Raw genomic sequence first — 16,725 nt, 5'->3', positions numbered from 1 at the left:
AAGTGTAGCAAGGGGCGGCAGAAAGTTAGGTGGGCGGATGAGATTAAGACGTTTGCAGGGACCACATGGCCATAATTAGTACATGACAGGGGTAGTTGAAGTATGGGAGGCCTTTGCTCTGCAGTGAGCGTAAGCAGGTTGACGATCATGGCTCACTCTCTCTCTCCCCTCTTTGTACATTATCATTACTTGTATATTAATAGTATCTATATGTATGCATATACAAAATACAGTCCGTATCAAGATGAAAGGAAGCATATTTTTTGAACAACGATAACTAGAGATGCATGGCAACAAATCTAGAAAAGTGATGCATAACGACATGTCCTGTTGAACTTTTAGTATCTTTGAACCCTTTCATGGAAAGCATGCGAGTTTAGCCTTTACGGGCATTACAAAAAAATAGGTGCTCCTTTTCATATTGATGACGGCTGCAGTTCCTTAATAAAACCTTCGGTTTTGAGTCAGCGCACGCGTTGTGTGTCCAATCTGTCTTTTTGCGTTTCAACAAAGCATGTAACCGGAACCAAGGTCTTTCTTGCCCTGAATTGCACAAGTGGTCGAGGGCGAAAGAACGCCGGAAATATAGCAAGGAAAGATAAAATAACTTGCTTGGTCCACAATTAGCGCACCATTCACGGAGTAAGCGTAAACACACACACAGACGTCACAAAGCGAACAGTGCACGCTGAGCTGTGCAAAAAGTTTGTCGCCTCATTTCCGTCCCTTTTTCACAGAATTCGTCTGTTCGGTTGATTTTTATGGTGCAGGTGCTTGACTTCCATCTTTTTGGACTTGTCTGAAACCACGCTCGAAAGGTACATCATGTGGCACGCCCTACTCACTGGCACCGGAGGTATCAAGAATTTTGAGTTCAAGCCCTACTCCGTCGATACACTCGGCGAGGTGAGTACTCCGAGAAGCGATCAAGGGGTTTTTTCTTCGCCTGCGCTGTCACAGAATGTCGGTGTTGCTGCTGCTCCGATTGAGCACCGTGGTTGAGAACCCGAGGTTCTCACCCCTGCACGGCATAAAACGGGATTGGCATCGTGGGTCATTTCGTCTGGGCCTCTTTGTGCTCCAGTGCAGATATATTTGGGAAATTTCAGGGATGAGCATTTCTTCCTTCATATAATCATCTAGGATGATGAAAAGGCCGCAGTGCTAGACGGTATAAGACTAGCACGCAGACGCGATCATATTTTCGTCCCGTGTGCCAGCGCTGTTTCCATCTAATGAACCAACTCGCCCGACAGTCGATAATGTTCGTTAAAAGCTACATTGTTCCCTCAAGGACATTGAATATTCAGAAAGTAGGTGTCGCGCTTTCGCGCATTTTCCTCTTAAAACTCAAACCTCAAGGTAATTCTTTGGTGAGTTCACAAACATGACCAGACTAGCTGCTACCAGGTTTTGTTTTTGTTTTTGTTTTTTGCTGCTTTTGTGTAAAGGATGACAGTGCCTTGAAAAAGATTTGGCGGCGGCTTAGCTCAGCTAATTCTGGATATGCAAAGCGAAAACTTCGTTTAGCCGGATTAAGTCTCGATTCCATTTGGTTAACCTTTCATTTAGCTGTAATATAATTCGGTATACAAGCATCATTAAGCCAAGTATGACAGCTGTGCCTCGGTCGGTGGCTAGACATGACTGTGACTTGGCTTGGGTAGACGCGCATCGTTCGGCGGTGCGACACCTGTTGTGCCGCACGGAAAGCGCAAGAGCTAGGCATGCAAAGAGACGCCAAGCAAATGCGCAGCGTCAAAGCACAAGCGGACAGGGCGCGACCGCAGTCGCTACATTGATCTCGACGGTGCGACGCCCGTTGCATTCCGGACCCTCTCCAGTGACCCAGTTCTACGGGCGATATCCGCGGGATGGTCAGACGCCGCTTGGCGACGACGGCTCAAAGCCTCCTGCTCCCGAGTAACGCTCAGTGGAGACGGCCCGGCCTCGCTCTCTTCTATGGCCAAGCTCGCACAGACTAGGCGACCGCGGCGCTCATTTTAGCCTGACGTGTGGCGAGTCACGTGGGGAGGTGGCGGGTCCGCTGCGGAGAGTGCATGCGCTAAGCCGGCGGCTGCGGTGCTCGGCGTGGCGAGTCACACGATGCGTTGCCAAGGCTACGGCGCAGCTGCGGTCAAATGAAGGTCAAATTGCCGGGGACGGCGAAACTAGGCTCGACTAGGTTTGTAAAGCTTTCACTTTCATGTGCACATCAGCGGTATTCGTCATGTAGCTTTAGATTTATTCTTTCGTAACATCAATGTTTTCATACACCAAAGAGACATGGAGCAAGCGCTGATCGAAGTGAAAATGTGGCCGGATTGTTGTGTGGGCCGACACAGGGCCAATGCTTTTCTTATTGCTTATATTAAGGGTGCTGCCCTGCGACCTATTTTATTGTGTTCGCTGCTGCTGTTTGCTGCTTTATTTTCTCTGCACTGACATTTCTACATTAATTATAGGAGGTCCCGATTCAGTCTTTAACTATGGGACTTCCTCCTGTATGCAAAAATTTTGTCATTCATTTAATGCCTACATAAAACCTCTTCTGATTCCTCTTAAAGCGAGCGAGTTCGAAAATCTATAAGAACGGTGCACACTCATTTATCTGGCGATTTCCTCAAACTTTCTGTTGCCGCTAAATCATAAACATTGGTTGAGGTCGTAATGGTACAAGGAATTGTGTGGTCGGTTGGCCGTAATCTAGCTTTGTCGTGTTCTGACACGAGCGCCTTTGTTAGGCTGGTTGAAGTACAGTGATCGAAGCGTGTTCGGCTGGTTCCAAACATGCGATCGGTGATCGGCAAGGTCTCGCAGCCACGCCGCTGACAAAGTTGTAGCGGCCCCAAAATCTCGCGGTGCTGCGATCACGTGACGTCCACTACCTCAGTTTTTTTGAGCGACGAATGCAGAAGTCGCCATTCTTTTCGGGTAGGTGTTGCAGTCGCGTAATTGAGTTTCCCATGGATTCGGTTCCGTCGCCAGAGGCATCTTTGGCTGAGGTGCTCTGCCTCTGGCTCGGATGGGGAGCTGCTCCCAAACTGGCAACTCAGAGGTAGACTTGGCATGAGCAGCTGAAGTTAATATTGTTTCTGAGCTTTTTGACCGACAGTAGCCGGCCATTCATTATAACGCAACTTAATCATAACATTTTAAACATATGCAAAGCGCTGACGATGCAATTTCGTTTCATGTAATAAATAGTGGTAAATTTTAGCCAGTGAATGCACTTCAAACTTCTAAAGATCGCAAGTGTGGCGCATTTCGCAGGCGATGAGTGGCGTGGGTCTTTGCGGATTCCCGTCGGCGAAGCAACCAAGATCGTGCTTGGCCAGATAAAGACGGCGAGGTCGAGCTTCCAGTTGATTGCGAGGATAGCGTTGGTTTGAGAATAATAAAGCAGTGACGTCTATGAGTGTTCAAGGAAATGACAAACGGAATGAACTAAATGAAATGACGTGTATGAATTGGCGGTGATGACGACGGCATTAGCAGTTTGGAATTGCCGTCCCCCAGTTGCGCTCCCCTCCAGTCGTGTTCTTAAAAGCAACGATCAATTGGCTGTAATAACGATTAACTCTGCGGTAATAACACGCCCCTTACCCCTTCAGTGGGGACTATGAGCTATTGTAAATAAGTAAGCAAATAACTTAAATTATTGAATATGAAAATGAACCTGGAAATCATTCTGGATTATTGAGAGCTGTTCTGGACTCGTCTTCCCAGATGGGGCTGTGCTTCCCGACGTTGCGAACATCCAGAAAAACGGCCTCGACCTCCATACTCACTCTAAATAGCGATGCGAGAACGAATTTTCCAGTGTGTGGTCTGCTACGCAAAAGTTATAGCCGAAGTACAGTTAATAATCGGTTGCTTTACTTTGAGTTCGCTATATACGACCGACCTAAAGCTGACTGTGGATTCTATTAACACACCAATGTGTTTCACCTCTTATAGATCAGTGTTTGCAGAGACAAATTGAGTGAAGCGAGAGTGCTAGTGCATGGTACTGGATGGCGCTACTGCGTCATTCAAACCGCTTTCGTAGCCACTCTGCCAAAGTTGCGAGTGATCATTGCGCCGCCTTCCACTTCTCCTTACTCTCTTTTCACCACAGATGACGTTTGTCGAGAGGATTGTTTGGGCGGAGTCGGTGGCTTCGCTGACGAACCTCAGTACCCTGCACCTCTCCGGCATTCATTTCCAAGTGGACGTCGCACGTATACTTGGTGCCTACGTGGAGCGATCCACTGCGCTCTGTACGCTCCAGTTGTATAATATCAAGGTGAGTATTTCGTAGACTGCTATAGCGTATTTACCAACCACTTGAAGGATGTAGCGTTCGGTGAAAGCTCGTCACCGAGGGTAGCACATAGACAACATGAAATGAGCCCTCGTGTAAGGTTGAGAAACAATAAAACCCGCCGTCGCTGCTAAGTGGCTATGGTGTTAGACTGCTGAGCACGAGGTCGCGGGAATCGGATTCCGGCCACGGCGGCCGCATTTCGATGGGGGCGAAATGCGAAAACACCCGTGTACTTAGATTTAGGTGTGCGTTAAAGAACCCCAGGTGGTCAAAATTTCCGGAGTCCTCCACTACGGCGTGCCTCATAATCAGAAAGTCGTTCTCGCACGTAAAACCCCATAATTTAATTAAAAAAAAACTATAAATTTAGTTGCAGTTTCGGGGGGTGGGGCGGAGGGGGCATACAACTCTTGTTCCTATTCTACACAAAGTTGACAGCGCACGCGATAAACAGGCCTGAGTAAACTTGCCGGTCTCTGCAGCCGAACTCTGCGGCACCTGACGCACGTCTTGCTGTTTTGATGCTTTGCTGTGAACCTTCATGGTGAACAAGCAAGAGCTGACAGGGCACTGATCCTGCAACAGAGCGTAATTCATGTGATGACAGTAATTTTCGATCTATATGCCATTTTATACAGGTCAAGGCATGAGACCAGGGCCCGTATGTGCAGAGTCTTTAGGTAGAAGTCTTAAGACAATGGTCCAGGCAATGGAATGGTCCAAGAAGTGGTCCAGGCCTACATAATTAATACTAGTCGTATTAAGGATGTCGCCTGACCAACGGTAAAGAAAGCTTGCGAACGAAAAGCCAATTATACAATATTATTGTATAATTCAACGGTGTCTAGAATAGCACTCCAAAGCGGCGGAAAGCCGTTGCACTCCACTGTTTGGCGCAGGGTCAGTGGCTTGTCACCCAAGCTTAGCTTTCTTGGGCGCGTTTCTGGCTCGGTACAGGATTCAGAGGCGGCCGCGTACTGAGGGTATGGTGGCGTGTTTGATTCTAGCTAATCCAGTTCGCCCTGCACCACCCCAGTAGCCTTACGCTATAGACAATTTGCGGAAAGTCTACAATCCTGTGTGCTTCCCGCCACCCCTGGATTTCCGCCTCTATCGTGAAAGTTGGACATGCTGGCGGCCGCGTGTAGCAAATTCTTCGCCCACGCGGTGCTCTTCTACGGGTATCATCAGGTCTTCTGTGGTATTCTGGCCTACACATAACGAGTTCGCCGAGTAACATGCCGCTCTGAACGCAAGCTAGATTCCTCGCAAAGTTTTAGGCGGATTGCCTGGGCATGCTCCCGTGCTTGCACCACGAGCAGGACGTTGACTAGAGGGCCGACACGTTGACCGGAGCGCCCACAAGCACTTTTGGTGTCTTACACCATTCCGAATTCATTTAGAGAAAACAACTCAAAAAGGAGGTAAACTAAGAAGCATGCGCTTCAAACTTCGATATGTTGGTTGGTGTAGCAATTTCGCGCGGTCACCTTGCGCAGTTGTAGTGTAGCCCATCTAACGCTTGAGAATTAGGCTATGATAACCTGTCAGCTTGTCGCAGTTACCTTTGCCTGGCATGTGACTCTTCGCCCAAGGAAACTGCAGGTGGTCACCTACATGGACGTACTTCGACGCACTTCAAACATCCAATCTGCACTGTTGCTTATGAGTGTGAAAATATATACCTAGCCATTTGTGCGCTCTACACATTTCTTCCGCTATATTTGGTCACGTGAATTAATGCTGCTGCACTAAACTGTGTGAAACATTACTGTAAAATACAGGGAAATCGTCGGTACTGCCATACATGGCCAAGTTGGTAACCATATTGATATTTGTGTACTTTTGCGTCTTACGACAAGAATCGTACACAAAGCTTGCACTGTATAGCAGCACACCCCTCTACGCCGGTACGTCGAATTTCAATCAAGGGCCATTGGAGAATCTAGCTTAGCATTGCCGTGGTTCAACGCGGTAAAGCCATGTTTGTCGAGTGATAGCATGGTTTTGCTTGCTTTGAGAAAAGACGCAGGCGTAACTCGGAGCCATCGGCAACTACCGCATCTACAGTTGCACCACAAGACAACACACTCTGTTCGGCGCGGCAGAAGCAGCGAGCGAATTTACCTCCACGCTGAGTCTCGCTTCAACAGGAACTAAGCGTCGAAAGCACAGCGCTTGCGACGCAACCAGCACTCGGCGCACTTCGTACACACCGTAGATCAACTGAAGATGAAGCCCACGTGACCGCGCACTTTGTCCACATCGCAGATCGCTTTCAAGATATTAGCGCCCACGCGACATGTGCAGCAGCCACCGGTAGTGGCAGACTAAGACAGTTTGATCTTGGCTGAGCTTGAAGGTCGGGTTTGTACCGGGAGTAGTAGTTAGCGCTCCCAAAAATATCAGAACTCGGTGTGGCAACTAAGAGGTTACTATATAACCGGTCAATGTCCATGTCTCCCATTGGTGAACGAAAACCAGCGCCGACAGTTTGCGGCAGAGGGGCGTCGGCCTTATGCAGGTTCCTATACGTATAGGACTGCAGGACACTTCAGCAAGTCAAAGGCGCCCCTAAACCAAGAGCTATTAAATAGGCATCGGTGTTCTAAGTAATTTTACTGTCTAATCAAAGATTGCCGTTCAGGCAAGTGCATCGGCAGCGCTTTCTGTCGGGCATGCTTCGAATAATTTGTAGCGTTCGGCTTCATAGTTCCAGAATCGGCAGCGTAGAGATCTGCACTTCCAATAGATATGTTGTTTGTTGTAATGTAGCTGTAATGTTTGGAAAACGTGTACGTAGCAACATTTCTGTATTGATATCTGCAGTTCAGCGGACTGAATATACTCGTGAAACAGATCAAGGCCTTCCTGCAGTTGTTTACATTGTATTCCAAGGTTACAGCGAGACCTTGAGATACGCTACAGGTATGAAGGCAATAATAATGGTGCCAGAACGGAGCCTTGTTACCCCTCGGCTTGATGTAAAACAACCGAATTCCTGCCCGTCTACTTGTATAGAAAATGCCCGGCGTGTTAAGGAGTGTACAAGTCTGTGGTTCTCAGAATTTGACTAATGATTTACATTATCGTACGCTTCGACCGTGTCAGTAGCCACCACAGTGCGCACCAAATGACTGCAATGTGAAATGTGCAGCAGTTATCTGCCAGTATAACTAGGCCGTCTTCCATACCTAAGTACGGCCTGAATCTGATCGGCGCTTCTCCATTGCCAGAACTTTAATGCACTCAGGAACAATTACTTTCATTGGCATGCGAGTTTCAATGCCCGTTTCATGTATGCGGGAAACTTAGCCGATCACTTGGCCAGAAAGCTCTGAACTAAATTTGCAGGCTGATGACACAGAGGCTGGCGTGTTCCTGGATGCCCTGGCTCGCAACCGGACTGTAAAGTGCCTGTCTGTTCAACACTCCTTCCTGATTGCCCTTCGGGGCGAGGCTCTGGCACAAGTCATCCGGAACCACGTGGCCCTTGAGAAACTTCAAGTAAGGCGCACCGCACAATTATTTTACAAATCTTGACGCTGTGCAAGCGCTCGCTTCCGAACTGCTCCCCAGTTCAAGTTTAGTTTTATTCCGCCATCGAAAAATGGCCAGGAGCTCCAGGATTAAACACAACCAAGATTGTTTCATAGTACGTGGTACCCTGTTAGGCACGTAGCGTCGTTCATAAAAATCGATTGCATTTCCAGCATCGAAAGTGTTAGCTGAGACGTGACACAGGTGGAGACAATGGTAATAGTAGTCGCACACATAACGACGAACCACTAAGCACAATAGAGAATGATGTTCATCAGAATGTTTACCTGCATAGCGCTGGCGCTAGTACAGCTTTATGAAGCTATTAAAACGTGCAGTTCAATTTATTCAATTGCAGTTAAATTGCAGTTCGTGCAGTTCAAACGTACAGCTCAATTCAAAAGTGTGTGCAAAAAGAAACTGAAGTGCTGCTGTGACATTCCTTCTGTAACATAGGTCCTGTGACATTATTCTACTTCTTGGAGTAATATATTCAAAAAGCTTCTTTTCCAGGCATTACGGTTCACAATTCTGCTGTACAGGTCAGAGCGAATTTATATCCTTATGTATTCATACCTCAATACCCCATTTAGAGTTTTGAATGAGGGGTTGGCATATCTAGGTCATAGTTTCAATAAATGCATTGAACGATGAATGACTGGAGTGGTGCAGGAAAAATACGGCGAATGCGGGAGCTGGAAATTCAAGAGGATGAGCAAAACGAAAACAATGTGAAAACAGGCGCCAAAGTTTCGACAAGTGGAGTTGTCTTCTTCAAGGCGACACATGCTTTCCTCTCCACAGTATATATCGGTGGGGTTCTAAAGGGGAGAGGGCGTAAGGCGGGTGGGTGCGGCAACGAGCGAAGGTGTTAGTGGGTCGAATTCAGAATAAAGTGCTGTGCAGAAGCCCAGGGACCCGGCCGTCTGTCAATTACGTGTCAACGTCTGCGTGTCAGCCGGCGTGTCAACGGCGTGCGCAGCAGCCCTGTATTACCTGTTTCACTGGTGGTCGTATTGTCTGTGAAAGAGATAAAAGGAACGACAGAAACCGGTGCTCGTAAAAAAAAGAAAAAGCAAGGAGAAAAAGAAAATACTGAAATGGTATAATGGGGGGGAAAATCAAAAAGAACGAAAAAAAGAGAAAGAAAAAGAAACGCCAAGAAACCAAACTAAGTGTTGTTGTCTATAGCTTGAAATTTAACGTACCGATTAGATTCTAAAGCTCCCTTTGAACATTTATGCCTATTGGAGGCAATGTCTTGAACCCATGGATTAGCTACGATTCTCTGTATTTTCTTTCTCGTTCAGAACGAAAATTTGACTGTAAGATGAACTACTTCAACAGGTGGATTGTTCTAGTCTTCCGCTGTTTGAACGAACAAAGAGTTAAGATGAGAGGTCGTGCCTGATTGAAGGGAATAAGGAACCTTTGAATGGCTGACGGGATGCAACTGCGCATTGCGCCTGCGCCGCAATGCGCAGGCGCGATGTCTCTTTGGTGATGCAGCGAGTGACAAAAGTTGTAAACGAGACAGTCTTGCTGTTTTGTGGCGGTGCTCGAGGATTATAAATTTCAGAGATGACTTACGTTTAGTAACCATAGTGTGGTGAGAGTAGTCGGTGTAAATGACTCTTGCGGCACGATTCTCCATGAATTCCAGTGCTGCAGCCAGGTTAGATTGGTATGGGACCCAGAGTGAGCATGCGTATTAGTTTGGATCCAAGTGCTAAATATGCAAGTAGTTTTACTGAAGGGGGAACAAGGCGTAGATTGCGGCGCAGGTAGCATACCACACGATTGCCATAATTGCCAATGCTGCAAATGTGTGAGGACCAACTGAGGTTACTGGACAAGTTAATACATAAAGTACTTATAAGAAGTCACAGCACATATTTCAGAACTGGCGATAACGTAATTAGCTGAAATAGATGTTTGGCGATGGTGGAAAGTACAAATTTTTTTTTTGTCGGGAGGCACATTAGCACAAGAATCTGCGTTGTTAGTAATAGGATGAAAGATTAAGCAATCATCCGTAAATAAACGAACTTTCGAACAACCTTTCGGTAAGTATTCAATTTATATCAAAAGGAGTGGTGGCCCCAGCACAGTTGCGGCACGCCGGAGATGACGGGTGATCAATTAGACGAGCATTGGCTAGCGTAAACGAACTGTTGACGGTTAGTCGGAAAGTTGCGTATCCATTGGAGCACACGAGGGTTAAGATTAAGACGCGATAGTTGCAGGAAGAACCATTCATAATAGTTGTTAACGTTGTAAATACCAAGAAAATACTTTACATTGAAATATTCGCCATGACAAAGTACCACCATTTTTTAAAATATGGCAATGTTCATTCATATCTTGTTAAAAAAAAGGTTACCGGTTCTGCTCGCTTTCTCGATGTGCATAAAGCACGTAATTACCTTGTGAGCATTGCCACACGATAAGAATGAACTGATCTTGTTATTCTACGGTGCTGTAGTTTTCTAAGCCACACATTCAACAGACGTTTCTACTTACGTTTGATGCGTACTGATTTAGATTTGTATGCATCTTAGGAACCACTTGTCCACACTAGTGTTGGCGGACACCAAATATGACACCAAAATTTATTTGCAAGTTCACGCGTAATCGGTTTGTTTTATACCGATAGCATCTGAGGCCGGCATATATTTTTGCCGTGATAATATTGTACTTCGAAACATTCAGTTCGAATTTCATGCCATAAATGGAGCGAGCTTGGTCTTGTAGACGATAGCAACTCTTAGGAGGTTACACGTGTTAAGACTTAGAGAAAACGGTAGTATCGTCTGCATATAAGGTTGCCTCCGCTTGGACGTCTGCGTAAGCAGACGTTTGGTGCGTTGTAACGCCATGTACCCAGACGCGGGAGGGTTGGACCCTCCCGCGTCTAACCTTGCTCTGCTTAGCCGTGTCCGGGGAAAAGAGAATCTTGTGAGTTGAACTGATGCTGAAAGTTCGGAGTTTTCCTACCCCTTGGTGGAAGTAACACACCCTTCTGGCATCAACTTCTCGCAGATGGTAGCCCCGATATTGAACCACCCGAGGGAAACGTACTGTTGCATTTTCCTGCTCTCCTATCTTCGTCTATCTCTCTCTCTCACTTTCAAACTTTCCGGTCCTCTGCTTATTCTATTTTACTTCCCATTTTCCCAGCTGCGAGCGTTAACATTGTACGATACAGACACCCTTGGTTATTCATATGTAGGTATAGCAGTGGCGTACAGCTGGCCCTTGCGAGACCTGACCTTCTCGTGTTGTGCCCTTTGCCTCGTTGGGCTCCATGATGCCGTGCTGGCGCGGCTGCCGAAATTTTATCTAAACCTATGGGACGTTCTCTTAACTACTCAACCACCCTCAGAAATGAGGGCGCACCGAAGAAGTCCAATTTTTTTTGGCCGCCAAGTTGACAATTATCTAAGATATCATGTTATGCATTCGGAGAGATCATCGTCAGCAAGAATGATCTCCTTTCCTGTTCTTGAAACCACTGACTGAAGCTTTCGGGCCAGGTTATTAAGTTTCCAAGTTCGCAAGCGGTGATCTCCCTCTGGAACTCTATGATAACGAGCAACACGAAAGCTACCTAATCTTGTCTCTTTCGGAGATGTACCAGTAAGTGTCACGTTGCATCGTACTGTGAACACAATCAGTGGCGTCATTTCCGATGATATGATACAGCTTACCGAGACTGAACTTTTGGAGAGATCATAATGTTATCAATGTGAAAAGAGTAAGAATGAAGCGGCACGGAAAAGATTCATGCCAATCATCAAATTGTAACATTCGACTAAAGTGTGCTGCCCTAGATATGGAGACACGCTGGGTGAAGATCAGTCAGGTCTTGCATCCCGAATCCCACTGGCTTCTTCAAATGCCAGAGCTTTACACACTGTCCTCAGAGCTGCGGAGGCCGAATAACCTGTGCCAAATATGCTTATAAACATCCGTCAGAATCTTGCAAGAATGCTCTACATTGTGTACATTGTGATGGGGAGCACGCCGCGTACTCACTGTCCTGCCCTTTAACGAAGAAGAAAGATATCGTAACCATGAAAGTGAAAGACAAAAACAATTAGAGGCACGAAGGCGGTTATCTACCTGCCGAAGAATAGCTTGGCCGATGGCACGCATCAGGGCGTGGCCCCCGGGCTCCCGGCGCTCAGTGGCTGTCTGGCCTACGCACCGCGAGCCGGCGGCGATGCCACCTACCCCGCGGCGGCTCCCGCTGGCGCTTCTCCGCCATACCGAAAGAGGGGGCCATCAACCTCCAGGCTCGTGGCTTCCAGGGTCTCGTCCCTTTTGAAGACGCCCTTTCGTCAAACTGCTCACAAGAGCGCATGTCCAGCGTGCCCATGGTCTCCAACGGGACGGGGCGACTCGCAGTCAAGCGGCGCCGCCAGCGCAAAAGGAGCTTTTTTGGAGCGATTGCTCCAAAAAAGAAATTCCACATCAAAAGGGCTTTGTAACCTAAATTTCGTTTTCTCAACACACAGCAGAGCACTTCTCAGTATGGAGATACAAATATCGCAATTCAACGTCAGGAGTCTTCCCCATAACCTTGATGACGTTAAAAGCTCCTTCGTAAACATGGTCCGAGGGTGCCGTGTGTCGAGAAGACTGATGTGAAACCAGCAACTGCAAGCTTTCTTAGGCAATATGCCATTTTTCGGACGGTGACGACGCCAGAACCTTGTCGGGAAGTGTCGCTATATTTGATAAATACACAGCTTGCGACAGATTAAACTCCAAACAGCCTTTGAGGCAGTTGCTGTTCGAGCTCTACTGTCTGATAAACTGCCAAGGCTGAAGACTAGGCGTATTGGTATAGCATATTAGAGGTTGGATAGCGCAACATTTTGACCAGACTGTCTGTAGTGTTTCTCTTCTGTGTGTCCCGTCAAAACTTTCCGCAATCCAACCTCTAATATGCTGATGGACGGGTTAAAGTTACTTCTGTATACATCCCTCCTGGCTATCAACTTTCTAGAACAGAGAACCGTAGTTTTATTTTCCTTATGTAGTCGTAATAGATTTCAATGCACATAGCACTCTGTGGGGAGATTTTGCTACGACGCGAGATGGGGGGGGGGGGGACCTTCATTTTCCTCCCGGGCATGCCTTCTTATTAAGAAACAGTCTGCATTCTATTCCTCTGCGCACAAACATTCTTCCATAGACATAAGCCAAGTGTCGAATGCTCAATCCGTACCTAGAGTGGAGCGACATTGATAATTGCAGCGGAAGTGCCCAATTTCCGATAGTCTTGGGTCAAACAAAAGAGGACGAACGCTGCCCACAAGTCTGTAGGTAGAAGGTTGACTCTGTTAAAGAACTGTCCCGAGAGTTAGCATATTTAGGCCGGGTGATATTGCCTTTTTCAGATAGACGATGCTGTGCCGCATATAAGGCTTTATAATTAAGGCTAACACAATCCTTCCATCAAAGTAGCAGACTAGCTAACCAACTTCCTATGCCGTGGTGGAACAAAGAATGTGAAAAGCACGGAAGAATCAAACCAAAGCCTGGTGGTGCTTCGCGACTCAGCAACTGCCGGAAAACTGCTTTATTTTAAACAAGCAAAGTCGCAGGGCTGAATAACGCGCCGACGTGTTAAACGGTAAGATGGGAGACGTTAACCTCCAGTATAATTTCTTACATGGTAGAGACGAAAGTTTGGAATCCAGCAAACAAATAAAAAGGTCAGGAGATACACTGATTACTCTTAGTGTGTACTCAAAGTAAGAGCCTGGAAGATCAGGCAGGTTGCCTCCGCGGAACATTGCATATATGTATAGTGTGTCCCATTACACACAAACGTTCCTGAGGTTCAAAGAGCACGGAGAGGGACATCCCCTAGGTCAAAAATATACACGAAATGAGATACGACCTATTCCGCCTAGATGAACTGAAAGCTTCTCTCACTCACTGCAACAACTCGGCGCCAGGTGGTGATCGTGTCATGTATGAAATGATTAAGCGTATACGTCCTGATACCCTGAAAACACACCTGTTTCTTTTTGATGGCATGCCGATGGCAAGGTACATCCCGTCCTCATGAAAGGAAGCTATAGTCATCCGCATGCTTAAACATGGCAAAGACCCCGGAGTAGCCAGCAGATATCGGTAAATAGCGCTAAGAATTTGTCTCTCCAAACTGTGCGAAAAAATGGTAAACTGGCGCTTAATCTGGTTCCTCAAAAATAAAATGCTGGACAGCTTCTAGTGTGGTTTTAGAGAAAGTATGTTCGCAATAGACAGCCTTGTCCGCATTGAGGCATATATTCGACATTCTTTAATACATAAACAGTTCTGTCAGTATTTCCAGGCGTAGAGAAAGCTTGCGACACAACATGCATTTCGGAATTGAGATCTTTCGGCGATGGGGGTCCATGGCAACGTACTAAACGCAATCGATAATTATCTCTCTAATCGCGCGTTCCAAGTATGAGTGGACAGTGCTTTGTCTACGTCATTCACAAAAGCGACCAGTGCCACGGTGGGCGTGCTTATCATAAGAAGCCCCCAAACACTGACACCAAGAACAATATAGGGGAAATTACTTGTGCTTAATAAATGAATCAAAGAAACGATAAATTAATGGAAGTGGATGAAAACAACTTGTCGCCGGTGTAGCATACTGTTTCTTATAAAAATGAACTTCCTGCAAACAGTCACCCCACTCACAATGTTTTATTGTTTGTGTCGACGATGTGCAGATGGCCTTCAAGTCATGTAATATCGTCATCTGCGAACGAGAAGTGCAGCTTGGCATAAACAGACTGATTCACATGCTGGCGCGTCTTAGGTAGCCGTCGGTCCATTTTTCTCGGAATCCAGTTTCCTGCATCCAGAAAGAAGTAGCTTTACGCTGAGGTCTATGCACTATTGTCAGCTGTGCAGCATATAAGATAATTAACTTCAAAAAGTCATATTTACAGACGCCCATAGCGTCGTAAAAGCCTTGGAGTTACTCCGCAAACACAACTCCTGTGCTCACTGAACTCTATTTCGTTCTGTGTAGAGCGTATATATCTAACCGGTATGTAACCACTATATGCTGGATGGCTGAACATAGAGGCATCGAGGAGAATGTGGTAGCAGACCAATTGACCACGTAAATTACATCGCACGCTTTTAATCCTTCAGCTGATGTCCCTGCCGCAGATTCGAAGCCTTTCCTGCGAAAAAAACTGCTAACCAACTGGCTACGCTTGTGGGACACTGAAACAAATAAGCTTCACTTAAGCTATATTTAGGTTCCTGGCTCTCCACAACGAAAACAAGGCGAACTGATGACCTATTCTGTCTTCTTAGAATAGGACACATATATGGCACACACAGTTTTTGCTGACTGGTAATAAGCCTCCAACTTGCGGTAGATGTGCCGAGATGCTGACCATCCTCCACTTCTTTCTGGAGTGTCTGAAAGCAGAAGCTAAGAGACACTTTCCTGTCGCATACAAGCAGCACGTCCTTTTTCATTCTGTAATGTTCGTCCAGAACAGTTTTTGACACGAGAACAGTTATAGGTTTCTTCAACGATGCTGACTTACGTGTTATTAGCCCCATGAATTCATAGCACATCCTCTTTCCGGATAATGTCGCTGTGGTAGTAATTTTGTATGGCACATGTCTCCATGCTCTTGCATATAAACGGCTCTGTAAAGGTGGTAGTGCGTCTTGCAAATTTCGACCTCTGACATATTTTACTATATCATGTTTCTTTCACAATATATCTATCGTGTCCATAGTAAATCTCATTACCACTGGCAAATTTTATTCAGAATAGCTTTTATGCACTTTAGAGCAAGAATTTTTAGGCCCTTTTACAGCCATGTAACATCCAGCTCTCGTAATTCATAGCTCCACTGCGAACTCATTAACACAGACCTGGCGCTCTTTGGTAATACGTGGCCTTTGCGCCACAAAACACCGCTTATATCATCATCATCATGCATATAAGATTGCAGGTTGCGTAACAGGTGTGCCGGAAAATGTCACTGGCGTACAGTATAGAAAAACTTCGACCGAGCCCACTTATTACTTCAAAGATATACTGCCAGCCAGTGTTTAACGACGTATGCGCAAGTAAATAGTGTCAACTTTTTGAAAAGGGTTCGTTGTCTCTTCTCGCCAATGGACGGGCACTCTACTGTATTGCATTGTAAACAACTTGGGTTGCTGGGTAATTGCCACTTAGGTGTATGTCCGAATCGACAGTTTCGACCACTATGCAGGTGAAACTTGGCATGCGTCGTTGGGTTGCCCGAGCAGACAAGTACAAGACGTAACTGAAACAGAGAGCGAATTCATCTGAGTGTGTAAAAAGTTACGGGAACAACGTAGGACCAAAGTATATGCATTGAGTGAGAAACATTGAGCTGCAGGTCGATGAAGTACGCAAAAAAGGGGGATCGGAGCATCCGTGCATTGATCGATAAGCGTCGAGATGCATAGAAGTGAAGTAGAGATGATACAGTGCGACAGATGCCTCACAATACTAAGAAATTGGCTATATGTGAATTTGCTCTCCTGCTCTGGACTGTCATTTCTTCCCCCATAAGTTCTCCACTTGAGACCACTATTTCTCGCTGAACTTCTGGCCGTTATGTTATCCCTATGAAAAATAAGCTTATCAAAAGTATCACTTGTGATATTGAGATTCTTCATCCCTGTGTTCCTTACTCCCTGCAAATAGTGGTGTCACATTGTGCGCACGTCCCATTCTTTAGTGCCTCCTAAAATAAGGCTCGTCTGGGCACCAGACTATCAGGGATTATTTATTAATGAACTGGATTATAGTCTCGGGAGAGTTCGTCCAATTCATGGGGTGCTTCCGGCATAAGAAT

At 46.3% G+C, this 16,725-nt stretch overlaps 1 protein-coding gene across 1 annotated transcript in view; it reads left to right on the top strand.

Annotated features, from left to right (window-relative positions):
* The window catches only part of LOC142592769 (uncharacterized), a 48,291-nt gene that overhangs the window by 13,825 nt on the left and 17,741 nt on the right, over positions 1 to 16,725 (top strand). Inside the window, exons 4-6 of the mRNA XM_075704435.1 lie at positions 771 to 906; positions 4,121 to 4,288; positions 7,664 to 7,816. Of these exons, the coding sequence (XP_075560550.1) occupies positions 771 to 906; positions 4,121 to 4,288; positions 7,664 to 7,816 (457 nt within the window). The remainder of the gene's footprint in view (positions 1 to 770; positions 907 to 4,120; positions 4,289 to 7,663; positions 7,817 to 16,725) is intronic.

Source organism: Dermacentor variabilis, chromosome 9 (genome assembly GCF_050947875.1).
Source record: "Dermacentor variabilis isolate Ectoservices chromosome 9, ASM5094787v1, whole genome shotgun sequence".
Classification (NCBI taxonomy): Eukaryota; Metazoa; Arthropoda; class Arachnida; order Ixodida; family Ixodidae; genus Dermacentor; species Dermacentor variabilis.
Note: the sequence above shows the minus strand (reverse complement) of the source record. Positions and strands in the feature narration are given on the sequence as shown.